Source organism: Macrotis lagotis, chromosome 4 (genome assembly GCF_037893015.1).
Source record: "Macrotis lagotis isolate mMagLag1 chromosome 4, bilby.v1.9.chrom.fasta, whole genome shotgun sequence".
Taxonomy (NCBI): domain Eukaryota; kingdom Metazoa; phylum Chordata; class Mammalia; order Peramelemorphia; family Peramelidae; genus Macrotis; species Macrotis lagotis.
The window spans coordinates 153,962,950-153,990,902 of record NC_133661.1 but is presented as its reverse complement, the minus strand read 5'-3'; the positions used below and the strand labels follow the sequence as shown (position 1 = coordinate 153,990,902).

The following is a 27,953-nucleotide window of genomic DNA, read 5'->3' as shown; positions in this document are numbered from 1 at the left end:
TCCCCTGCAGGTGTCAAGAAGAATGCCCCATTGGGACCTTTGGATTCCAGTGTTCACAGCGCTGCGACTGCCACAATGGGGCCCAGTGCTCGCCAGCCTCTGGTGCCTGTGTGTGTGACCCAGGCTACAAAGGGCCCCGATGCCAGGAGCGGCTTTGTCCAGAGGGGTTGCACGGCCCACAGTGTACCAAGCCTTGTCCCTGCAATGCCACCAACACAATCAGGTGGGTGTTTCCAGAGATTGATGAAGTAGGGAGTCTCAGGGCAAGGTGAAGGGAGGGTGGGAGGCTCAAGAGCACTGGGGTGATTCCACAGGGTCAGGAGAACCGGTATAGACCCATACCCAGAAACCAGGCCCCGGGGCTGCCGCTGATTTTTGTCCAGTTGGAAGGGAATAAGGTAGCAGAAATCTGGATCTAGGAAATGACAGGTGTGAATAAAAGAAGACAAATTGGAAATATTGCTGGTCTGTCAGACATACGACCTGGATTTGAGCCACTGCTCTGACGCTTATTAAGATCATTATTTTGGGTAATGTATTTTCCTCTCTGGGTTTCCATTTTCTCATCTAAATAATGAAAAAGATGAAAGAGATTAAGTTAAAATTTTCTTGCACCTCTAACATTGTGTGATTGAGGTTACCTCTCAGAAGAGAGATGAGGACTCCTCCCTACCCCAACAGAATATTGAAAGTTATGGAATTTCTTTTTGCTACAGCTCTTTAAAGTAGCAGTGACACCATCTACTTGCCTCCACTTCTGTGTATTCAGCCTGGGGTATAAGCGGTCATGTGTCTAGAAGTGATAGAATATAGTAGGAGCACAGCAGAAAATTCACTGACTCTGAAGTCAGAGGACCTAGGCTCTGATTCTAACTGCTTGTGTGACCTTGGACAAGTCATTTAATTTCCTGTGGCCTCAGCTTCCTCATCTGCAAAATGTAGGGGTTGGACTAAATGACCCTTGAAATCCCTTCCAACTTTAGACCTGTGACCATGTGCTTATTGATGGTATTCAGGAAAATGATGTCAGATGAGTCTCTAGCCCTATGAAACAGGACAGGTAGGGGCAGGTGATTGGTAAAATTAGAATAATCCTTTGAAAGAGCTTATGAGGTATAAGTACAGCTAGGTGGTGCAGTGAGAGTGGGCAGGTCCTAAAGAAAGGAGGACCCAAGTTCAAATCTAGCCTCAGGTACTTGTTAGTTATGAGTGACTCAGGGCAAATCACTTAACCTGTTGCTTCAATTTCCTCATTTTGTCAAATGAGCTGCAGAAGGAAATGACAAGCCGCTCTAGTATCTTTGCCAAAAAAAAAAAAACCCTAAATGAGGCTGAACGTAACTAATTGACTAAAGAACACTACCAACAATAAACTGTAAACTTGGGTTGTAACCCATTCCCGTTGTCTTGCTTTCATTTGCATTGGGAATCTGAGGTTTGGTAAGTCATCTGCCCCCATAGATCCTAGATATAGAGGTTCTTTATCTGTTATAAAATGGAAGAATTTTACTGGTCATCTGATTATTTCACCTCTGCTTAAAAACCTCCAGTGATGGGGAGCTCATTACCTCACAATATAGTCCATTAACTCCATTGCTGGTCAGGTCTGAGTGTTAAAATGGCCTGCTTTGTACTGAGGCAAAACCTAGCTTAGTTGATCTTACTTCTGCCCCCTGGCAAGGACCATGTATGTCTTAATGACTGTAGTATCATTCCCCTTGGTTAGCATAATGCATTATGCATAGCAAACACTCAGCAAATAGTCAAATGAATGAATGATGAGTGAACCTGAAGAACTCTATCTCTTCCTCTATAAGACAACCCTTCTTTTATAAAGGGAAAGCTTTCCTAAGCCTCTTCCTTTTTTTTTAAGGCTCAAATATTCCTATTTTCTCCAGCTATTCCTCAGAATTGCCTCTCAGATCCTTCACTCATCCCTAGACATACTTCATTCTGTCATTTTCCCTCTTAAAATATGCTCATAACTGGACACAGTCATGTTCTGCTCCATAGGCTCCCATGACGTGTGCTCAGTACTTCAGTCAGAGCAGCCTAAGATCATGCTATTTGAGGCAGCAGCCACATTGAGCTTTGGCTTTTATTGAGTCCACTGACTGTTTTTGAATGCTTCCTTTTTGGGGGTCTGCTAATGCAGCCGGGGTCTCTGGCATCACCGACCCAAAAGGCGAGTCCCACACACATACTCCCTTACTTCTAACCTGAGCAGAGCCTGGTCTCTAGTCCTAAGAAGCCCAGAGCTCATGTAAATAGAAGGGTCGGAGGGGGGCAGGACAGAAATATGAGTGATAGATCAAGTATTTTACAAGAGAGTGATGGGGATTACTCCCTATAATCAATCAATTAGTAAGCATAAGAGGACAGCTAAGTGGCCCAGTGAATAGAAGTGCTAGGCCTGGAATCAAGGAGACCTGAGTTCAAATTTGATCTCAGATACATTAACTGTGTGACCCCAGACAAGTTATTAACCCTGTTTGCCTCATTTTCCTCATTTGTCAAATGATCTATAGGCGGAAATGGAAAACTATCCCATTATCTATGACAAGAAAACTTCAAATAGGGCCATGAAGAATCAGGCACAACTGAAATGACTGAACACAAGCAGAAAAGCTTCATTCTATAAGGGGACTCAACATGTATACATATAAATATATATGAAAAATATAGACAAAATTAAATAGAAGATAATGGAGTAAACACTAACAACTGGAGAGATCAGTAAAGTCTTCATGTAATAGGTGGTATTATGTAATTTACTCTCCAATGTCCACGATGTCCTGTCCACCCCTCTCAGATGATTTCTGCAGAGGATGAATAGACAAGAAGCAACAAGGGGTTCCCATAGTCTTAACTCCAAAAACTTTGAAGTTAGACTCCATGCTTTCTACTTCTTTCACTGATTCATTCAACAAGACATTTCATTTCTCTCTCTGTCTCTCTCTCTGTCTCTGTCTCTCTCTCTCTCACACACACACACACACACACACACACACACACACACACACACACACACACACATGAATGCGAGTAGAAAGAAGTGACAGCAGCAAAGACAAGAAGTACTGTGGACCCACCTCTTTTCTTTTTTATCTTTATTTCTCACCACTTCCACCCTCCCCTCCCCTCTCCCTGACCTCCAGCCTTCTTTCGATGCATCCATCTGGTGTCAGTCCTGAGCCAGGTAGAAGAGGAATGGTTGGCAATAACCCTCTCGGGAGCTGTCCACACTCCAGTGGTTTTCTCTTTGCTGATGATTTGTGAAGAAGGTGGAGGGGCTTGGATGCCCCTTGGCCCCTCAAGCAGCTCTCTCTTCCCCTACCTCTCACATTGACTTACTTTGATTTTTATTACTTGATTGTCCTCAAATCAACATAAAGTCATTGGTGACTTTCAAGGGGCTTTGCAAGTCATGGCTACTCAGTCAATATTTTTTTATTTGATTTGATTTTTACTAATGTCCCTTCCAAACTCACTGAGAGGTCAAGGAGTCTCTGATTGCAGGAATTGAATAGAACTGGGAAAATTGAGGCAAAAGTCACAGAGTAGCCATGAAGCTCAGTCTGATGAATTCTAGAATTCTGCTAAGTCAGTCTGAATCCTCCAGCAAACACTGAGCATTTATTCCATTTCTGGGTTAAGTACAGTAGGAAATAACCAAAGAGTCAGGGTCCTTGCCTTCAGGAACCTTGGATTCTACAAAGGGAACTAAGGCATATGTACAAATAATCTGTTGAGTGCAAGGAAGCATGTGTTAAGTGATTAGAGCAGGGAGGCCTCAGGTTCTCAAGGGATCCATTGATAGATTTCAGGGTGTCCAGGAACTTGGACTGAATAAATTTATATCTTCAATGTAATTGGTTTCATTGGTCACTATAGTTTTTTATTTAAACCACATTATTTAAACCACCATTTAAACCACTATTCTGAATTATCTAATTTCTACTTTGTATGATTACTTTTCCAATGGAAAGATTTAGAGGACTCCCTGTGCATCTCTAAATTTTTTGTTCAATCTTTTAAAATATTTTTTATAATAAATGAAAAACAATTTCAACTAATTTTAACCAAGTTATTAAGTACTATGAAGAATGAAATCTCAAATAAAACTTTTAAACTCTAAATTTAAAAAAAAAACATTATTCTGAGAAAGGATCCATAGGCTTCTTCTGATTGCCAAAATGATCCATGACACACATAAAAAGTTTAAGAAGTCCTTTCTAGTAAATGGTCCAGGTAATAAGTGCTTCAGGTCAGAGGAAAAGTTCATTGTGGATTGGAATGATCAAAAGGAGAAAGCTTTGGATCTAGACCTAGAAGGTGAGAGGAAGGATTCCAATAAGCAAAGAGAACAAGAGAAAGTTATTTCCAGGCTCTATGCTCCCCAGTGTGATTGACTGGGTATGTGACTGGATATGTGAGGGCTGAGTATCTTCCTGGAGAAAGGAACACTATTAGCCCTGCTACCATGAGCTGTGGCTCATTCAAGGATTTAAAAAAATTGCTCCCATTGACATAGAACATGCTTTCTCTACTGTAAATATCCCAACCAACCCTCAAATTAAATAGCTTTTGTTATCCCATTGATTCTTGCACAACCTTGCCCTGCATAATTTATCATTTCTGTAAAGGATTCCTCTATGCATTATTTAGCTGGATAGACTCCTTCTTCTCTCACACACCCCCCCCCTTTGCTAATCTCAGCTCATCTAATATTGATGATTATTTATTTGGTTAATGTCTTTAAAACACATTGAATTTTAGGACCAAGTGACATATTTGCAACCTTTTCTGAAAAAAACAGGAAGCCCCTGGAGATTCTGAGAGACCACTTGGTCTGCATAGCAGCCAGTGTCTACATCAACAATTCCTCCAAATTTGTTCTTTACAAGAGACCATTCCCTATGCTAAGACTCTATCATGCCCATTCTCTGCCTCCTGGAAGATGTGCCCCCTAATAGGACATTGTCTTTCCTATCTTCAAAGATTTTTCTCCCTCCCTTGGATGCCCATTTCCAATTTTCAATCACTCCCAACAGTCAGAAAGTTCTTTACAACTTGTTGAAACTTCCCTGTTTCCTCTTTTACTCTGTCCTCACTGGAGCCAGAGAACAGCTCAGAACTCCTCTTATGTGAGGAAGAGTTTTGATGGGCATAGATCAACTCCTCTCTACTTTAGGGGTTAATCCCTCTGCAGAGCCTTCTCCTTCAATTATGGTGGGGGGGGCAAGAAAGGAAAGAGATGTCAACAGTCTGAACATACAGGGGGACCTCTGAAGGTCCTCATCAACCCAGAGAATGTTCCTTCTTTGACTGGCACACCTAAGTAGAAAGGCTTTGACTAAATGGTATCTCTTTTATATAGTTATAAAAACACCCTCTCCAAGTATTTCCCTTTTCTGTGTTTCATCATTTCTACCTTTGCAATGAATTGATTATATCATTCCTCTTAGGCACAGTGGAAAGAAAGGGCTACTATGTCCTTGGGAAATGTGGGGATTCCTGCTTACTCAAGAGATGAAGGCAACTTTGAAGATGAAGAGCACCTCAATCTCCTTTCTGCTCCATCATGAGCCTTGGGTCCCTAGAAAAGGATTTACATGTTCTGGGGGGACTTTAGTAGATTATCATCCAGGAATCAGCTGGAGAAACTTAGGATATTTATTGGGGGGGTGAAATCTAATATAGAAGATGAGATTTGACTCATGATGCTTAGTCCCCCAAGGGTAAAAATAAGTGGACAGTATAGAAGGCAGATTTGGGCTTATTTCCAAACAACTAGAACTATCCAAAAGGGGAGTGGACTATCTCCAGAGATAATGGGTTCCCCTTTTGGGGAAGGCTTCAAATGGAAATTGCTGGCCATATAACAAAGATAGTGCAGAAAGTATTTTCTGTTCTGGTAGATTTGGTATTGAATAGTCTCTGAGATTTTTTCTAGCTCTGAGACTCTAATACTGCCCCAGGAAGGGGACAGAAACATCCCAAATCCAACAATTCTGCCCCCCCCACACACACACACACAGAATTTGGGCCCTATTCGAATCAGCTCCCTCAGAGAACTTGACTTATGAACACCCATCTCAGGAATAGAGAAATCTCCACAAAATTCCAAGTTATTTCATGGCCTTTGTAAACTTACTATGCTTTATGCAAAGGAACCATCCTCCTTAATAAAGGAAAACAACCTTGAAAGAGGCTGCCTTCTGAATGTGTCCCTTGCAATTGAATTGTTATGGAGCCCAGCAGTCCAGAATCATATATTACCTTTGAAAGATTGGATTAAGCCAACAGATGCAGCATTGATAAAAATCTCATAGCATGGGCAATTGAGGAGAGTCTGCACAAAACTACACTTAAAATATTCTTGTAATGTTTAGCTTTCAGTTTCTATTAATCTGTGATTAATCGGTGTCTGGGGAAAATGGAAAAAACAGGAGGCAAAAAAAGGAACCCAACTAAACTTCAATGATTTTAAGCTTTGTCTGAAATTTTCAGGGAGGGACCAGGACCTATTTTCCATAAGGATCTCTCATGCTCTGCCATCAAGGAACTGGGATTTATCTTTCCTCAGAATCTCTAGTTACCTTTGGATAGCTATTATTGACCATGATAAAACCTGAGAGTTTTTGTCCACACCAGAAGATCTTAGGTTCTCAGACATAGCTTGACCCCTCCCCATCATCACTATTCCTCCCCATATGCGTACATGCACACTCACACAACCATAACCAAATTCACCCTGATATGAATGAATCTATCCTATTCTTTTCAAGAGATCCACCACTTCTGCCATTATTAACAAGTTCTATTACCTTATTTATTATCTGGATGCTTCATGATTCCCTAGAAGCTCATTTCCTCTTTTGCCTTAGTTTGGAAGAAATGGAGGCTAGTAAGATCAATGGTATCAGACTCAAGTAGAAACCAGGGTCACTAAACTATGCATAAGGATCCCTGTAAGTCACACATTGATTTAGAAAACTTTAAGTTAATATCTTGCATTGATTGTATTTTTATTTATTTTGTTAAATATTTCCCAATGATATTTTCATCTGTTCCTGGGCACTCTGGAGTATTCCAGTTGCCTTCCTCCTAGCTGGCCCTTGATAATTGAAGAGAAACTTTGGAAGTTGGGTTTGTTTTTTTTTTTGTTATTGTGAGTCCTCAAGAGGGTGAAATAAATTTCCTCTGGCCTGGGGAAGGGGAAGGGGGAATCAAGAAAGGCTCAAAAAAGGAGGTGGAATTTGAGTTGGATCTCAAGATAAGGGTAGAATTCTGAAAGCTGGAGATCCAGAAGGAGAATATTCCAAACAGAAAGAAAGGCATGAGCAGCAAACTGGTAGTAGGAAAGGATGAGAGGTATTCAAGAAATGGCAAATAGTATGACAAAACTGGAAAACAAAATATGTGTCAAGGTGCTTCTAGGAGCTAGCGCTAGAATGGTACATTCTGCCTGGCTCTGGGCAACATCCAGTGTTGGCAGGTGTTTGTCATCAGATAAATGGCCATCAGATTATGGACCTTCCTTTCTCTTACCCTGTGAATGAGCTGGGTAATATTTGTCCATTTTTTATTCTGACCAGTCTCTCTCTCTCTCTCTCTCTCTCTCTCTCTCTCTCTCTCTCTCTCTCTCTCTCTCTCTCTCTCTCTCTCTCTCTCTCTCTCTCTCTCTCCCCCTCCCCCTCTCTCTGCTCAGCTGCCATCCTGTATCGGGAGCTTGCACATGCCATGCAGGTTGGGCCAGCCCACACTGTAATGATTCCTGTCCTGCTGGGTCCTACGGAGAGGGCTGCCGGCTAGTGTGTGCCTGTCAGAATGGAGCTGACTGTCACAGCATCACAGGGAGCTGCACCTGTGCCCCAGGCTTCATGGTAAGAGAAAACAAGGGGAGAAGAACACCTCTGAGTCCCCATTCTGAGCATTAGTCTGGGGAAGAGAAAGGCCCCTCAAATCTCTGCTTCTAAACACTCCAATTTGGTTATAAAGAATATAAACTGGGAGAGCCAGGTGGTGCAGTGGATAGAGAACCAGTCCTGGAGTCAGGGGGACCTGGATTCAAATCCTGTCACAGACGCTTAATAGTTGCCTAGCTGGTGTGACCTTGGGCAAGTAACTTAACCCCATTACCTTAAATAAATAAAATTTTAAAAAATCAATAAGAATATAAACCTCCAGAGGGGACATCTAATAGGTCAATCATGGCCTTGGAGCCTCAAGCAGAGACTCTTATAGGTGAGAATACAGGGGTGAGCAAGGCACATTGTTTTATATATTCTGTGATTGCTAACTCTTTGGGTTATCATATTTGGAAATCAAGGGACTTGAAGTGGGTGGGAAAGGGTGCCCAATGGCATTAGAGGGCCCTGTGGTCAGGGGGTTCACTCACCCTGGTTGTCAGATTTTCTTGAATAAGTAGTACGGTCTTTGCCACCTAAGTGTTCTCTACCCATTTAGAGAAGAGTGTTGACAGAGGGAGGCTAGCCTGGTTTCTCAGCCAGCAGGATTCTTAACAATCAGTTCAACCCAAATGATGTAGACCAAGAGGAAATCCCTTTGATTCCCTCTTCCCCTGCTAAGAACATTTTCATCCACATGATACTGAGTGGGTGAGCAAGAAGATCACCCTTGAAAGGGATGTGTAGCATACTGGAGAATCTTGAATTTGAGTCAGGAGACTGTACAGCTGTATGACCTTGGGCCAGTGGTTCTGCATCTCTGATGATCAATTTCCTAATCTGTAAAATGAAAAATATTGGATTATAGGATCTCTTAGGCCCATTTTTTTTTCTCTAGTCTTTTGTGCATCTTGGAAGAGAAGTCATTTGTTTGTGGAACAGAGTTTAAAAATAGGAAGATACAAAGCTTTGATACCAGTGAGGGAGTTTTACAAAAGGATTTTATATATAATGTCTCAATGCATTTTTCACACCAGCCAGTGGAATCATTTCACTGAGGTACTGGCCATCTGCCAGGAGAACCATATAGGAGGAGAGGAAGGGAGGATATGAGGAGGTGAAGAAGCAAAGTGCAGGACCTGTAATCAATCCCTCCTTTAATGACAAAGCTGCCTGTGGTTCTCAGTTGCCCAAGCATGGGACTGCTTCAGTGTCAGGAGAGAGACTTCAAGGAAATACAGCCCATCAGGATATGAACCGAAAAAAGCTATGAGCCGAGTGACATATTTTCTGTTCATTGACTGAATGCTCCTTCCTATCACCTCAAACTTCAGAGGATTTCACTGTTCCATCTGAGTCATCTCATTGTTGAGATTGCCAGAGGATCAGGGTTAAGATAGATTGCAGGCTCAGCTACCCTGATGAAATCTGGTCCGCTCCTATCTATCTCCTTCCTCCTAGTCCCATTCAGCCTCATTATACCTGAATGGGCTCATCTGGGGTCCTCAGCCGGTGGTGTCTAATGTAACAGATCGTTGTGATTATGGGACAATGGATTGTCCTCACTGGGTATCTCTCAGCCTGTTGTCAGCTAGGCTCAGAAATAAGGGAGGTCTTGAAGGGACTGGATGAGGCTGCCATGGAAAGAGTTTTCACCTGCTAGCCAGAGAGTTTCCAGTCTGCTCTGACATTTGGTCAGCTCTAGCCGGGGAGGAGACCATGCAATCAAGTGGAGTGGCCTCAGGTGAGACCATCACAGCTCATGGAGAATAATAGCCTGTAATCTATGGCAATTGACAGGATGGTCTGGAAAGATCATTGGACTGAAAATGGGAATAACTGAGTTCTCATCTCTCTGCTCTGCCACGAATTGGTTCTGTGACCTTGTTTATCCTCCTCCCTTCACAGGGTTCTGACCATCAATAGAAAATAATTTGCTTTAAATTTCATTGCTGCCTTTTGCTTTTGTATCTATCATTTCCCCTTAAATTCCATATACTCTGAGCCCAATTTTGTAACAAAGAAATACATTTAAAGAAAGCCAACTGATGCAGTAACTGTGTCTGATAATGTGGCACATTCTACATCCATAGCCCCACACCTCTTTATTGAGAATTGAAGGTGTGTCTCATTTTCAGTTGAATTAGTAATCCTATTTCATGTGTGACTATGAGAACTTTGAAAAGTTCAGAGCACTGAGTATATACATGGTGATTAACTGGACCATTAAAAGGGGGTGGGCATGGAGAGAGAGAGAGAGACAGAGAGAGATTGAGAGAGACAGAGAGAGACCAAGAGACAGAGACAGAAAGCACTCCAAAATGGTTGCCCAATTTCCACACACAAAGGAAAGGAGCAAGATAGGACACCAGCGTCAGACTCACAGTCCTTATGCAGAAATCTGTTCTTGTCAAGCCTCTGCAGAAAACCCTTCAATGGTTTCCTAATGAGAAAAGCTCACTTTCCTTGGTCTGACATTTGAAGTCAGCCTTTCCAGTTCTATCTCTTAAAACTCTCCATTTCTAGTCACACTAGACTGTTTGCTATCCCTTGCACAGATGCTGATTGACAGAATTCTATGCCTCCTCTCTTCCCTCCTGTCTATTCTTAATTCAAATACCAGGGAACCTTCCCTGACCCTTAATCACAATGACCTCCCCTCTGCCCCAGACCTCTCATAACCCTCAGTAGCTCTTAAGGTTTTTTTAGAAAATTATAATGCTAATTTTTTTATTCATTGTATTCCCATTTCACTAGACTGTAAGCTACTTGAGGACAAACCGCCTATCTTTCCCTGCACTTCTTTTTTTTTCTTTTTTTCCCCTGCACTTTTTAGCTCAGTGTTCTGAATGCATTAGGTTCTTAAAAAGTATATATGGAATAGCCACCATATGAGAGAAACCAGACAGTAAAGTGGATAGTAGCCTTTTTCTCTGGAGGGGGGAGAGTCAAATTCCAAACATAATTCCATCAATGATTTGTTGTTTGACCTTGAGAAAGTTTCTGCCTTTCTTTCTCAGTTTGCTCATTTAAAACATGAGCAGAAGATGGAAACTGATAGGCCTGACTCTCATGAGACTTATAAGGATTAGATAAGTTAATAGAAATATAAACTAACATACTACTTTTTAGACAGCTGAGTGGTGAAGTGGACAGAACACAGAGCTTAGTGTCAAGAAGACATAACTCAAATGTTGTCTCAGTTATTTACTTAACTATGTGACCTTGTACAAGTCACTTAACTTTTCTCAACCTCAGTTTTCCCCATTTGTAAAATGAGAGGGTAAGACTCAAGGTCTCTAAAAACACCCTGAAGCAGGTAGGTGGTATAGTGGATAGAATGTTGAACTTGAAGTCATGAAGACTTGAGTTCAATTCAAACCTCAAACACTTGCAACTATGTGAACCTAGGCAAGTCACTTCACTTAAGTTAAGTACCTTGGTTTCCTCAAGTTTAAAATAGGTATGATAATAATACCTATTTCTTCTGATTTCTGTGAAGATCAAATGAGATAATATTTGTAAAGTGCTTGGCATAGTGTCTGACATACTTAAAAAAATAATTCTTTGCTCTCTCTCTCTCTTCCTCTGTCCCTTATTTCCTTCCTCCCTCCTCCATTCTTTACTCCCTCATCCTTCTTTCTTTTTCTCTCTCCCTTTTCCCCTCCATCTCTTCTTTCCCTTCCTTTTTCTCTTCCTCTCTTCTCTCTGTCTCTTCCTCTCTCTCTTCCTTCCTTCCTTTTTCCCTCCTTCATTCCTTATTCCTTCATCCTTCCTTCCTTCTTTTTTTACTCTCTCCCTTCCTCCATCCCTTCTTCTTTCCCCTTCCTTTTCCCCTTCCTCCCTCCTTCTTCCTCTCTTCCTTTCTCCCTTCCTTCCCCCCCCCTTCCTTCCTTGTAGCAATAATTCTATGCTACTATAACCAGTTGGCAAGCAAGTCCAGGGCACTGAAAAAAAACAACTGCCCTGATTCACAATGTTCAGAGGTCAGAGTAGAAACAGAGTGAACAGTAATGTATTGACTCTGCCGTTTCAGTTTCCTAGGAGAAAATACAAGATGGGAGAGCAGGGAAAAAAGGAAGCTTATGGGTCTGTTTCATTGGGATGGAGAATGTGTAAAGCAGAGTGTGCCAGTCTGGGTCAGGGAACCTGGATTCAAGTTCAGACTGTGTTCTAAATTCATGTGTGACCTTGGGCAAGTCACTGAACTTCTCCAGGCCTTCATTTTTTCATCTTTAAAAACAGAGGTTGTAATTCTTCCTCATCTAGATTGTGAGAGAGCCCATAAGATGGGAGACATGAATAATAAATAATGATAAATAAAAATAAATAAATGATAAATACCATTGATAGAGCCTTTAATATATGCCAGGTACTGTAAAATTATCATATTACTTGATCCTCCCCCAAACCCTGGGAAGTAGGTTCTCTTATTCCTGCTTTACAGATGAAGAAATTGCAGCAACTGGAGGTTAAGTGACTTGCCCAGGTTCCCACTGCTAAGAAGTGACTGGGGCTGAATTTGAACTCTGGTCTTCTGACTCCAGGCTCAGAACTCTGGGCACTATGGCAAATGTGTTTCAAATTTAAAGCTTTACAGTTACTGTTATTAAAGGATGATAGGTATAGACAGTAATTTTAAGCACCAATATAAATAATAAAATATAATAAAAATAAATATAGTTTTGCCTGGCATTCAAGGTCTTCTACAATATGATGATATTCTGCCACCCCAGTCTTATTTTTTTTTTTATTATCAGAAGAATTAAAAAAAATCAGAATGAGCTGAGTCTGGAGATGAATATCAAGGATACCAGAAAGGGCTTTTTAAAATCATGCTGGGAAAAAAAGAAAATCAAAGAAAAGTTAGGACACTCCTGACAGTATTATTTAGGATTGTTTCAATTTTGTCTGACTCTCCATGTGATAGTTGTTAGAAAATATTTAAAGTATTCTCTGAGGACACAAGGGGACTTGTGCCATTTGGTCTTATGGTTAAAATTATAAGCAGGGGGTAAAAGTTACAGAGAGAGAGAGAGAGAGAGAGAGAGAGAGAGAGAGAGAGAGAGAGAGAGAGAGAGAGAGAGAGAGAGAGAGAGAGAGAGAAGGAAAACCTTAATACTTCCTCAGGAAATAATGGGTTTTCCCTCCTATTTAATGTTTGTCCTTCATTCTTGAAGAAGACCACGACATCAGGGAGGTGATGCCATTACAAGCACATGACTTGGTTGAGTGAGGGGCAGCTGTGCTAAGTCACCAGCCTCACTTTCTCCTCCAGAGCCATTTGAATCCAGTAGCCAGATATGAATCAGGACAACTGGAGATAGTCCTGGATGCAGGGCAATCGGTTAAGTGACTTGCCCATGGTCACACAACTAATAAGTGTCAGACACTAGATTCAAACTCCTGTCCTCTTGATTCCTGTCAGTGCTCTATCCACTGTGCTATCTAGCTGCCCTCCCTCCTATTTGTTGGGTATATCACATAAAATTTCCTGGATCTGGAATTGTTTTTAATAGGTGAAGTACCTGCCAACTCTTAGATGCCAAGATTCATACTCATACTCATCACATGCTTGATGTTTCAGTCGAACAGTTTCTAAAAATGTCTGTACCCTCCTACCTCTGTGCTTTTGTTCATGCTGTTCCCTATCCCCTAGAATGTACTTCTCTCCTTTTTCTATGAAATTTCTAACCATCTTCTAAGAGCCTAGTTCAAGTGTTAGTTCACTTAGGAAACCCACTTCTAGACTGAAAACTCTAAGAGGACAGGTACCATATCTTATCTAACACCCCACCAGTACCCCAAGCATTTCTACCTGTTTCCCAGAGCAGTGTTTCTCACAGAATAAGTGCATATATCTAAATCAATAAACACTTTTTTAATTAATGTTGCACAGAGAGATTAAAAAATGCTTGTCCTTCATTTCAAAGAAGACCACAGCATCAAGGAGGTGATGTCACAACAAGCATGTGAATTGGATTTGAGCAAAGGAGGCTGTCCTAAATTCTCTTCTAGAGCCAACAAGATCCAGTGGCCTGATGCGAATCAGAATGACTGGAGATGGCCCTGCATGTGAGGCAATCAAGGTTAGATGATTTGCCCAAGGTCACATAGCTAGTAAGAGTCAAGTGTCTGAGGTCAAATTTGAACTCCTGTCCTCCTGACTCCAAGGCCAGCACTCTATCCATTGTGACACATAGCTGCCCTACAGAGAGATTAAAGAACAAGAAGCTTAGGATACCCTAATTAAACTGACTTCCTCTTATAGATCTCCATTTTCACCTACCCCAAACAGATGGGACTTCTTTCATTCAGAGCTGAACCACTGGGTAGGATGTCAGAATTACTCATCCTCAGGAGTTGCCAACACAGAGTCTCACTTTGGGGTATAGACAGTCCGCTGTCTTTGAGGAGAAGAGAATTCCTGTTTGCCTAGGACACTGGGGGAAGGGCAGAGATTGGATTCCTAAAGAGTCCATAGAGCAGAGAAATCTGGATAGATAGTATTGGGGGTAGGTGGGAGAGAGAAAAAAAGGTGGTTGTTGGGGGGGGGAATATTGGAAGAGTTAGGAAACTGTTTTCAACCTGCCAACATTGGGGCAAGGAAATGTATATTTTTTAATTAAATATGTTATTAAAAACTTAATGTTGAGCACTGATAAAACCAATTAAACTTGGTTAATAATTAGGGAAATAGGTAAATTTGGCAAATTAGAAAGAGAGTCACCTTGCATCTCTCTGGACCTCAGTTTTATCATTTTAAAGATGAAGAGTGTGAGTTAAAGTCTGTAAAATCTCTCTCAACTTTTACATTCTATAATCTTGAGTGGTCTAAGGATTTTATAGCTGTGTAAACCTTTGTGGGTTGGGAAGACCTGCCAGACTTTTCATTCTAGCATGGTCTTTTTAGATTTAGAATTAGAAGGGGATTTAAAAACAAACTAATCCAACCTTCCCTTCAGTTTTAAAGTTGAAGAAAGCAAGGTTTAGAGAAAGGTTTAGTGGCCTGCCTGGGATCACACCCTAATAAACATCTGAGGCATCCAGCACCTTAACCATTATACTACATTGCCTCTTTGAGAAACTAGACATACTATAGGAAAACATTAGATTAGTAATTTTCAGTGGAAGATACTGTTGTAATGTGCTTTCATGTCACTGTTTCAGAACTTTGGACAGTTCTACCCCCATAGGCAATGTGCACTGACCAGCAGCTCTATCTTGCTCCCAGTACTCAAATACTGAGGCAAACTTTTTCAGGTTGGCCTGTTTGCAGAACTGAAACCCGGGGAAGGTAGGGCATGTCAGAACAAAGATTCCATATTTCTTAGCTAAGGCCATCTTCCTAGGTTGTCCTATGTAGCATGTGTAAAGGCTCTTCAGATAGGGATATCATAACTTTGACCATTTTCTGGTTGATCCTATAAGAACAAGTAATGAACAGAAGAAAGATTTCATTCAGGGAGGATCCTGCCCTGCTCCAATCCACTGGAGCTAAGGTGGATACTTCCTGGATTGGGGAAACTGAGTGAAGCTAGGCTAACTAAGCAGGTCCCTCTCTGAAAGGTAAAATAATGAGGTTCCCAGAGAGAAGCAACTACTCATGAAAAGAGCCTGGTAGAGGCTGGCCCTAGGAGAAAGGAAATAGGTTATTTCCAACCACTAGAAATGGTCTTTATGAGGGAAAGAAAGGAGTCCTTTTAAATTCTCAGTTTTCCTCATTGTCAAAGGAACAAGTAGCTGTAGTGTGATTCAGGAACTCACAAGTCACTGTTTTTGAGTTCTTGGGGGGGGGGGGGCAAACTGTCAGCTATTATTTTCCAGTTTCATGCTTTACACTGAGAGCATCCCTGACCTGACTAGACATTTTTCTGACCATCTATTTTGGGTAACTAGAAGTTCTTTCTAATCCTTCTTTTCTGTGATTCTGAAGGTAGGGTTAAGAGCATGAAGGAACATGGATAAACTTAAATTTATTCAGCATGATCAACAGGCAGCAGCAAAGGCATTTGGATGTATATTAGCTATAACAGCCACCAGGCAGAATGTGGACTTTCTTTAGCAGAAGTGTGTGGGGGGGGAACCAATGTGTCCACTCCCATTCTTCCTTCCCACTCTGGCCAACTTTCCAGTTATTTAATGAAGGCTAGGCTCTGCAAATGATGAATTCACCCTCTCTATTCTAGAAATAATTATGGCTGCTTCTACGTCTATCCTAGAAGTCATCCATCCTGGCAAAGATTGTCTTTATTTCCCAGAATCTCTTTCCTCCTCTCATTCCACTGCATGTACAAGTACCCAATCCTGGGTGCAGGGGGTGGGGTGGAGGTGGCAGGGAGATAAGGGTCAGCAGAGCCATTCCTCAACTTCAAATGCTCTCTGTCACCTCCGACTCTTGTAAGGGGGGAGGGGAGGGGAGGAAGGCAAGGAGAGAAAATGATTCGACTCCTCCTGCTGCCTGGGCTTAGAGGTTATATTTCACCCCTGGATGACAGAGTTTCTATTACCTTAAAGGGCTCATCTATTTATGCTGCAATTTTTTGAAACCCTGTCCACTGTTATTGAACCCTACATGCTGGCAAAGGGAGCCAGTGCTTCATCACCCAAATGAACAAATTCATTTAGACATTTTTCTCCTTTCTCTGATGCCACTGGTAGGCTTGGGCTACTAGGTCTAGGGGAAGAGGAAAGTGTTCTGGGAGAGGTAGATGATTATGACATGAAAATACCAATCTGGAAAGCAATAATTAAATTTTTCAACAAGCTTCCCCAAATTCTTTGGAAACACCTCTTTCTTGCTCCTTTTCTCTTATTTTGATTAGTATCCAGTTCTTAGCACATAGTAAGTAGGTACTTCATAAATATTGATCGATTTTTTGACATGAATTGATATAGTGACTTATTTGTCTTAGTTGGACAACTGAATTCTAGCTAGAATAGAAATGATAGTAAATTCCTGAATATATATATATATATATATATATATATATATATATATATATATATATATATATATATGAAATTTCAAACTCTTTGTTACCACAAAAAACCCCACATTTTCCCATGATAAAATATCAATAGTAGATAAAGAACTAGAATCAAGTATCAAGGAGACCTGGATTCAAGTGCCACCTCTGACATATATTGACTGGGTCACCTTGGGGGAATCACTTAATCTCTCAATACTCCTGGTCACTCTCCAAGACCACTTATGACAGATCATCTGCCAATGTCCATTGGTAGAGTGAATTTACTTTATTAAGTAAATTACAGGTACAGATCTGATCCAATATGCATATATATATATATATGTGTGTGTGTGTGTGTGTTTGTGTGTGTGTGTGCACACATTTAATATAGGTGTGTATATGTTATATTATATATATATGAATTATATATCAAGAAATGTCAGCAATTATTCACTATAAAAATAAACTTAATTTTCCTACTGTGATCCAAAATTTCCCTGATAATCCTTAATCATAAGTATCCCATACCTATAGGCCAGCATTTGGTGTTCCTTTCAGAATATTTGAGACCCCAAATGTTACACAATCAAATTTGTTTGAGAAACACTGATTTTACAAACTAGACAACATATAGGTGAAGTGATTTACCTGTGGTCATAAAGCTACACCATGGAAAAGTCTGAAAGAAGAGTCCATTGGTCATTCCCAAAAGTCACATACCCTTTCCAATACCTACTCCGCCATTTGATGCTCTTCAGCCAACATTTATAATTGACTCGAGGTGAAATCATCATGGGCCTTCAAGCAAACAGACACAAAACCCACAAAATGAAGAACTAAAATTTGGTTTCATTTCACTAAAGGCTGAATCTGGTCTCTTTTACTGGGTCCTTGTGGTTTGTAGAACTTTATTGGAGGAAACTGCTGATTGTACTTTTTTTTTAAAGTTGTTCATCTCTCTTCCCCTAACCTCTACTCTCTGATGTTCTTATTAGTGTCTTTAATTACCAGGAACTGGAGCTGGTCCTCCCCTGCCACCACTCCTGTGAATACAGGAGTATGTAAAGGTTATGAAAGGAAATGGTCTAAAATGAAGGAAATTTGGTAATGATAGAACTGTGGAAATTTGGTATTGATAGAACTGTGGTTCTGGAGGGCACCAGTGAAATGGAAATCCCCCAGAAAGGGATTTGGAAGGGGGAGAGCTCCATACATCTGCATCCACAGAAACTCAGTTACCTTTGGAACACAGAAACATATATAATATATATATATATATATATATATATTATATATGCACACACACACATATATATATCTATATATTTAATATGTTCAGTCATTCCCCAGTTGATGAACATCCCTTCCATTTCAAACTCTTTGTTACCACAAAAGAACTACTATAATTATTTTGTATAGATATGTCATTTTCCTTTTCTTTAAATAATATTTTATTCTCCCCAATTACATGTAAAAATGATTTTAAACATTCAGGTTTTTTTTAAAGTTTTAGGTTCTAAATACTATCCTTCCCTCCTTTCCCTCCCCCCCCAAGAGTAAGTTATCTGATATAGGTTATATATGTGCAATCATGAAAATATATTTCCAATTTAGTCATTTTGTAGAAGAAAACTTAAACCAAAAAAAAATGAAAAAAGAAAGGAGTGAAAAATAATGCTTCAGTCTGATTTCAGATGCCATCAGTTCTTTCTCCAGAGTTGGATAACAATTTTTTTTTATTTTAAGTCCTCTGGGATTGTTTTGGATGACTGTATTGCTGAGACTAACTAAACATTCACAATTGATTATCATACAATATTACTGTTACTGTGTTTAATGTTCTCCTGGTTCTATTCATTTCACTCTGCATCAATTCACCTAAGTCCTTCTAGGTTCTTCTGAAATCATGCTGATCAACATTATTATAGCACAATAATATTCCATCATAATAATATACCACAACTTGTTCAGTCACTCCTCTCTTGATGGATAGCCCCTCAGTTTCCAATTCTTAGTCACCACGAAAAGAACTACTATAAATATTTTTACACAAATAAGTCTCTTCCCCCCCTTTTTTAAACTTTTTTGGAATATAGACCAAGTAGTGGTATTACTGAATCAAAGGGTATGTGTAGTTTTATAACCTGCTGGGCATAGTTCCAAATTGTTCTCCAAAATGGTTAGATCAGTTCACAACTCCACCAGCAGTCCCAATTTTTTTCACTTCTCCTCAAGCTTTTGTCCTTTTCCTTTTTTTTTTATCATGTTAGACAATCTAATATGTAGGAGGTGGTATCTCAGAGTTGTTTTAATTTGCATTTCTTTAATCAATAGTGATTTAGAGCATTTTTAATGTAACTATTGATAGCTTTGATTTCCTCTGTTGAAAATTGTTCATATCCTTTGACTATATAATCAATTTTTATAAATTTGGCTTGGTTCCCTATATTTTTGAAAAATAAGAACTTATCAGAGAAACTTGCCGTAAATCCCCCCCAGCTTTCTGTTTTCCCTCTAATTTTAGTAGCATTAGTTTGTTTGTACAAAACCTTTTTAATTTCATCCAATCAAAATGACCTATTTTACTTCCTACAATTGTGTCTAACTTTTGTTTGGTCATAAACCTTTCATTAATTCTTACAGCACAAGTATTCCATTACATTCAATTACCACAGTTTTAATTCCCCAGTTGATAGGCATCCCCTCAGTTTCCAAGTCTTTGCAATCACAAAAAAAACTGCTTTAATTTTTTTTTTGTCCATGTGGGTTTATTCCTTCTTTTATTTCTTTTGGATATAAACTCAAAGTGGGTCAAAGAGTTTGCACAGTTTAATAGTTTTTTGAGCATAGTTTCAAATTGCTTTCTAGAATGACTAGACCAAATCACAGCTCCACCAACAATGCACTAGAATACCTATGCCAAATTGATTTTCCTAAAATATTAGTTGATTCATACCATTTTCCTGCTCAGAAAACTTTATCAACCCAATATTGCTTTTAGGATAAAATACACACTCCCCTGTTTGGCATTTTAAGTTCTTCCCAAATTTGACTCCAAATCATCTATTTCCCAACTTAGTGAAGATTACTCTTCTCCAGAATTCAGCATCACAGCCAAACTGACTTCCTAGTTTGCCTATATAACACTCCATTGCTAGTCTCTGTGACCTTGTCCATAGGCTGACCTCCACGACCTTGTCCATAGACTGAGCTCCATGACCTTGTCCATAGGCTGACCTCCACGACCTTGTCCATAGGCTGAGCTCCATGACCTTGTCCATAGGCTGTTCCACGACCTTGTCCATAGGCTGAGCTCCACGACCTTGTCCATAGGCTGAACTCCATGACATTGTCCATAGGCTGACCTCCATGACCTTGTCCATAGGCTGTTCCATGACCTTGTCCATAGGCTGAGCTCCATGACCTTGTCCATAGGCTGACCTCCATATTTAGAATGAACTCCTTCCTCTTCTGCACCTCTTAGAATTCCAAACTCCATTCATGGCTTGGCTCTGTCCTCCAGTTGTTAACAATCCCTCTAACTTATCTTGAATTTAATTTCTGTATATTTTGTATTTACTTACCTGTATACATGTTTCCACCCTCCTTCCCCCAACCTCAATTGAATGTAATCCCTTAAGGGCTGGAACTGTTTTCCTTTTTTCTTCATATCTTTAATACTTAGTATAGTGTGATACCTACTAGTACTTAAATACTTATTGAAAATAATATGTAAGTTGACATACCTATCAGAAGCCCAGGCTTACCAATTCATCAGGATCCTCATCTCTTATCACCTCTACTTTCACTCCCCCTCTGCCATACCCTTGATCTTGTTGTTACCTTCAAGTGTTCTATCTTCCTGATTCAGAAGTCTAAAATTTCTCTAAAATTTCACCATAATCTCCTATTCTTCAATCTCTCTTTGTGCCTCAACCTATCCAAACCAATTTTTCATCCTCATCAAGACCTTCTCCCACCTCCACTTCATCTCATCTACTATCTTGGCCTCTGCTCCTTCCTCCTCAAACATTACCCTCTGGCCAATCAATTCAACTGTATAATGTCCTTAACTCTCAAATCTCTTGCCCCCTTTTTCTTATCACTTCTGCCAAATCTCAACCCTAGAGCACTCCCACCATCTGTCTATTTGTTCCTACTCACGTGCTTCTAAACAACAAGGAAGAAGTCACATGAAACAACCAAGTCCTCTATAAATGTGCTATCTAATTGCCATTGGGCATCAATGGCCTCCTCCATCACAATCTCCCAGGGGTCCGGGTCCCACTTTGGAGATCATTGCCTTAGGCCACCCTCAAAAAGTTGCAGAGCAAGTTTCAATAGATGCTAATAGAAGTTTTTTTCCCTGTAAGTTCCCTATACTTGAAATAATGTATGATTAAGAAAAAAATTGTTTTGAGTAATTAGAAGGATGGATGCTCCCAATTTTGGTTATTGAGGGTAGTGCAGGGTATGGAAATTGTAGACCTCTTGCAGAAAGAAGCTACTCAGTTAAGCCTTAAAGAAAGTAAAGTAGAGAATTTAAGAGACAGAGGCAAGGAGTAAATACAATCTGGGAATTGGGGCACAGGTTGGGCAAAGGTATACAGAAGGGAGATGGAATGGCCTATAGAAGACAGCCAGTAAACTAGCTTGGCTGAACATAGAGGGAATGAAAAGGAATTACAGTAAACGTGGAAAGATAGACTGGAGCTGAATTGTAAAGGATAATAATAGATGGCATTTAAGTTTCACAAGGGGGGGAGCAGTAAGGAGGGAGGGAGTAGATGAGACCCTATTTTATCCCCCATCAGGCACCAGTGGAAAATTCTGCCTCTCCCCAAGGAGCTCACTTTTTCTTCTCAGACATCAAACTACCTCTCTGCCTCCACCACCCCCCCTTCCTCTCCCTCTCTCTCTTCCTTCTCCCAACTAATGAAACCCGTTCCCTACCCGGCCTCCTTCCTCCCGTGTTATCTTTAGCACCAATAAGCCCATCTGCAGGGAGTAATTAGTAACACCCGCAGGGGAAAGGATTCCTGCCAGAGGACATGATTATGTCTAGAAAACTAAAGATGTTGCAGGGAAAGGTCATGAATAAATTACTCAGGTTAGGGGCAGAGAAGAAAAACTAATAAAAAAAAGTTCAAAGTTTCACCTCCCTATTAATGGATATAAGAGATACAAGTTAATTCCTTGAGAGCAGCATTAAAGAAATTAGGTAGGATTCTCCCACTATCATGTACATCCCAAAGGAATGTGGGGGTGGGAATGTCAACAGTGAATGAATGTGTTACTTTGGGTAGGAAAGTGATGGTCCAGAAATGGACATGGGGAGGATGAGCTCTGAACATGTTTCCTCATCTGTAAAATGGAATAAGGGAACAAGAATTAGCTAAGGTGATGTATGTTAAGGACTTTTGCAAGCCTTAAAGGTCTAGCTATTTAAAGTCTTAAAGGCTATTTCAATGGCTATATAAAAGACTAGCTAATACATCTCTAAGATTTTTGTGGCTTATCCTGAGTAGTGTTTCTAGGAATGGGGATGAATGTGCACTGAACCATTCACACTCCCACCAGCTCTATGTGGGCAGTGGCTCACAGATTTGCAAACTATTTGACAGGGTTAAACCCTGAAATCTATAATGGCGAAACAGTACAGAATCTAGATTGTCTCCCTCCCCTTCAAATCCAAGACCTTGACCTAATTTCCAATAGTCTTTAAACACCAAGCCCATCTGCCACAGATCTTTCAGAAGTACACAAAAATTTGAGGACAGATGCCAATCTTCATGGGGGTGGGTACAAGTTAAATCACTTAGTCCTATTTCCTGCCCTGGGGAGAGGTATCAAGATCCCAGAATAATAAGAGTAAATGATGCTCCCTCCTTGCCTTTCTCCCCAGATTTCAAGATTATGGTCATTGTAGCTGCCTTGCATCTCTCATACTGAATTCTGGAGACCCATTTGATCAAGGCCCAGGGAAGGGAGCCTCCCATAGGCTTCAGACCCTATCCCAATCCACCTAAACATCATATTCTGACACAGGACCATATGGCATGGTTGCTATTGAACCTGTTCTCTGAAATTTCTGGAGCCTTAAGTAGTCAGCAAGTTCCTAATAAACAGGGTGACATGTCCAGCTCTAGACCCTGTACAGGAATAAAGGAAAGAATCCTTTGGGATCCTAAGGAAACCAACTTTTTAAAAAAAAATGCTGAGGCCTATGGCAGACTGCCAGTCTATTGATCTCTAAGCTGCCTGCAATTTTTCTGATGGAAAATCCTATTGGCTTTATATCCTCAGCCTTATTTACCTTTGGTTTGTAATTGTTTTTTAATGATTCTGTGATCAATAAGTGATTGTATTTATCTCAATGTTTAATGCTTACTGTTTCTCTTCTCAAAACTAACCCTGGATATTCAGGGCTACACAGTATTGGGGTATGACTGAGGGCCAAAGGTCTGAACTAAGTTAAATCTAGCTGTGGACCCCAGTGGGCACTTGTTCCTCTCTCCCTCTCTCTGTTTCACTGTCTCTGTCTCTCTCTCTCTCCCTCACTCCTTCCCTCTCTCATTCGCTTCCTTTACCTCTTTCTCAGTTTCTCTTCCCCTTTTTTCTCTCTCTTCTTTCTCCCTTTCACTCTTCCTCTCATTCTCTCTTTTCCTCTTTCCCTCCTTCTGTCTCCCCTTCCTTTTCTCATTCCCTTCTTTTCCCTCTCTTTTCAGTTTATCTCTCTCCCTCTCTTCATTTCTCTCTCTCTCTCTCTCTCTCTCTCTCTCTTCTCTCTCTCTCACACACACACACACACACACACACACACACACACACACACCCCATACCCTGAGTACATATGCAAAATATTTCATAGAGTTGAAGAGTTTTAGCCCTGGAGGAGACTTCAACCTTTCTTGTTTACACAGAGGCAAGAATGGCCTGGTGGAAAGAGCACTGCTTTTAGAAGACCCAGGTTCAGAGCCTGGCCCTGACCCTCGATAGCAGTGGGACTGTAGATGAGTCACTTTTCATTTCTGAGGAGTTTCAGTCTTCTCATCATCTAAAGCAAATAATAGAACTTGGGTTTTTGATCTCACAAAGGAGTTTTGAGGAAAGTGTTTTTTTCAGTCTTAACATGCTAAAGAAACTCCGGAATATTATTGTTAAGGATTGACTCTACCTCAGGATTACCTAACCAAGATTCATTGGACAAGCGGATCAGTGCAGACTCAAGTTAATGCCTATCGTGTTGAATATGTTAGCATCATATCCAACCACAACATGGCTATCTTTCAGATATGTATACATACAACGCAACCCATTTGGAAGACACTTACTCCAATGACAATACATGCACAGACACAAGGCACAGCCTTCCCAGCAGTTCCAGAGGCACCACTCAGAGTGAACTTTATTGGTACTTTAAAAGGGGAGGAAGGAATAATGAAATGAAAAGATGACTGATTGGGGCCATATGCATTCTGCCAATCTTGGAAGAGCAATCTCATAAATTCAGTCCCAATTTGTGCTCAGAAACAACATTCTATGCTCATAGGAAAGATAGTTTAAAAGGCTCTGGGGAAAATACTATAGCATTATTTGGGCCAAGATCAACTTTCCTCCTTTGGAGAATGGGGTTTAGCTGGGATGTGGTGGGGGATGGGGAAGATGTGGAGAGAGGTCTGAGTCCAAGTTAGGGAAGGAGAAATTGGTTAACAAGAGATGGAACAGTCTTCCCAATGTCAAAAAAGATTTCTCCTGTGATTTTCTTGGGATGGATACAGATTTCTGCACTGCTAAGCCACTCCCTGCTTTTTTTTTTAAGGATAAAGCCAGGGATGAAGATGATCAAGGGTAAATGACAGACTGCAGAGGGAGAACACATTGGGGAAGAATGTGTTCCAAAACTGAATCCAAAGGATAACTAGAATGCTCTAGAGTCAAGTCAGAATTCACCAGGGTAAACAAAGACAGAAAACTGGGCAGGAATCATGAAACAGAAATCAACACAGATGTCCATTACTGGATGGCCAGTAAGCATGAACCATGTCAGGAAAATATCATAGAGAAAACCAGAAAATGATATTAATACCATGCTATTCCCTACTCTTACCTTAGTCATCCTCATTATTACTGCTGTGACCTGCCACAAGTGACGATAGACAGTGGAAATCATGGAATTGAGATCTAGGAGGAACCTTAGAAATGCTCTAGTCCAATCCCTTCATTTCATAGATGAGGTAACTGAGACCCAGGGAAACCAGCTCAGTCAAAGGCACTCTCAGAGTCTGAAGAGCAGAAGCTCCAGAATTGATTATTTTCAATAGTGAAGAATGAGAGCGACCAGCTTGAGCAACCCCAGAAGTATAACCCCCAAGTTCCCCACAAGAATGTAGGCTCCCTAAGGACAAGGATGGTGTTCTTGTTCTAGTGTCTTATCTTACCACCGGGTATCAAGATTTGTTCTAAAATGCCTTTGGGGTGGGATTGAAGATTAGTGACTATGAAAGCTAATGTTGTTGCTTGGTTGTTTTAGTCATGCCAGCATTTGGTGACCCATTTGAGATTTTCTCAAGAATTGGAGTGGTTTGCCCTTTTCTTCTCCAACTCATTTTACAGATGAAGAAACTGAGGCAAACAAAGTTAAGTGACTTGCACAGGGTCACACAGGTCTGAGGCTGGATTTGAACTCAGGTTTTCATAACTCCAGGTCAAATACTCTATCCATGGCAATATCTAGCTGCTAGTGATTAAGGCTTCTCAGCTCTGACCTTCAATCACATTCCAAAATGGAAATATTTCACTCTCCTTACACCCACATCAGCTGCCTGGTCGGCACCAAGGACAGGGCAGACATGATAAGGGAATTCCATTCCTCTCTCCTTCCTTACTGATTCTCCAATTCTCATACTTTATTCAGAGTTTCTCCTCCAAACATTGCAAATGCTGGCAGCTCAGTCCTGCTTCATCAGCAACACTCTAATTAGGTCCAGGGAGATTTGGCTGTATTGGGGGAGCTGCCAAAGTCCAGTGGTCAGAAATTTATTCCCCACCCCACCCCACCCCACCCCACTGAGTGGGCCCCATGTAATTTCCTTCCCCTAGAAAAGCTTAACTGAGATTTGCAACCCATTTGGGGACCTTATCCCCAGTCCCTTGAGGATGGGAAGAGAAGGACCAGTTACTAAAGGAGATTGCAATGTCATCTACTCTAGCATTTTCAAGAGAGAAAAATAAGATTTCAAGGGAACACAGGATCACAAACATTCATCTGGAATAGGGCAGTGTCTAGAAGCAGGACTAAGGACTAAGTAACCTTTTAAGCAACTGAAGGGTTTGAAGATCTGTGAAAGGAGGCTAGCTGGGTTCACAGATGTACTGATCAATAATAATAGCATAATTTGTTTAGTGTTATAGAGTTCCCAAAGAGCTTTCTGCATGTACATTATCCATAATGGGGAAAGAAGGGAATAGACATTTTAGATAGCTGCTTCTTTGGACCAGGTACCATGCAAAGTACATTACAAATGTTATTTCATATAATTCTCATAATAACTCTGAAATGTAATTGTTATTTACAGTTGAGGAAACTGAGGCAGATTGACTTGCCTAGGGTCACAAATAGAAAATATCTGAGTCTAGCTTTGAACTTGGGTCTTCATGATTGAAACTCAGAGCCCTATCCATTGAGTGGTAGGAAAAGAGTGCTTGGTGAATTTGGAGCAGAAGATCTGGGTTCAAATCCCAGTTCTGCCACTTTCTCTATGACCATGGGCAAGTAACTTACCCTCTCTGGGTCTCAGTTTCCCTTTATTTAATATGTATATAATAATAGCTCCTACTTATGGAGTTGTTGTGAGAGTCAAATGACATTTCCTTCCTAGGTAACTTTGGGCTAGCCATTTAACTTCTCTAGTCTCATTTTTCTTATCTGCAAAGTAAGGGAGATATACCAAATTACCTGAACTTCATCCCAATCAACTCTAATCTATGATCCCATGATCTCTTTATAATAACCATTTTAGGCAGATAAAAATGGTATTATTAACTCTATTTTGCAAATGAGCAAAATTGAGGTTTAGAAAAGCAGGAGGAACTGACCCAGAGAAAATTGGGAAACTGAGGAGATAATGTGACTCAGGAGGAAATAGAGTTCAATTTTTTCCCCTGAAATATGTAGCCACGAAGTGCCATTTTTCCCTTAGCAGAGGGAGGAGAGTCTCTAATTAGGAGCTCTTGGGTATATTATTTTTTTCAATCATCCCCATTCCAGGTCTTAACCCAAGTTCCTTCCACTCTCCCCCCGACCCACCCCCATCCAAACTTGCTTGATTCTAACCCATGGTTTAGAAATTAATCCACAAACATTTATTAAACATCTATTGAGAACACTAAGATAAAATGCTTATTACAGGAGCTGTAATATAGAAGGTGCTTAATAAGGGCTAGGTGAATGGAAAACCATTTCCTGCCTTCAAAGAGTTTGTGGTCTATAAAGTCTGATATTCTCCAGCCATTTCAAATCCCTTCATTTTGACCAAATCCATTTGAGGGACAGGATGTTGAAGAGGAATATACCTAGTAGAGCCCTAGACATATTACAGTGGACATCCTACCTCTGCCTCCTGAGCATCCCAGCAAATCAAGTTATAATGAATGGCCAAGGGACGGTCTATCCATTGGTATGCTGAAGCTAGGAGTATATCAGTCCAAGGGGATGAGTTAGGAGTAAGGGACAAGAGCAGAGAGAATCTTACCATAGGGCAGTACTTAGCTAAATGGGAGAGTTGAAAGAGGGAGAGAGGTGGTTGCCAACTCCCCCACTCATCCAGGTAAGCTATAGGCTAACTGTATATGCATACATAAACCTTAGGCTTTACTATTAAAGTCCTTGATGCACAGAAACATAAAGAAAGCTATAAGGGGCCTTTAAGATCAATTCATCCAATAACTTGCACACTGCAGGAAGACAAACTGGAGCCCAAAGTTGTGAAAGGACTTGCTCATGTTAAATTGGAAGTGGGAAATAATTAAGCATCAGCTGGCAGTTCTACTTCCTTCCTTCTTCTCT

The 27,953-nt window shown here is 40.6% G+C and overlaps 2 protein-coding genes across 2 annotated transcripts in view; one reads left to right on the top strand and one right to left on the bottom strand.

Annotated features, from left to right (window-relative positions):
• The window catches only part of LOC141522750 (uncharacterized), a 296,368-nt gene extending 288,425 nt beyond the window's left edge, over positions 1-7,943 (top strand). Inside the window, exons 9-10 of the mRNA XM_074236220.1 lie at positions 11-223; positions 7,715-7,943. Coding sequence (XP_074092321.1) covers positions 11-223; positions 7,715-7,943 — 442 coding nt within the window. The remainder of the gene's footprint in view (positions 1-10; positions 224-7,714) is intronic.
• The window catches only part of RAB11A (RAB11A, member RAS oncogene family), an 82,201-nt gene continuing 61,900 nt past the window's right edge, over positions 7,653-27,953 (bottom strand). The window contains exon 8 of the mRNA XM_074234437.1: positions 7,653-8,753. The gene's annotated coding sequence lies outside the window, so the exon portion shown is untranslated. The remainder of the gene's footprint in view (positions 8,754-27,953) is intronic.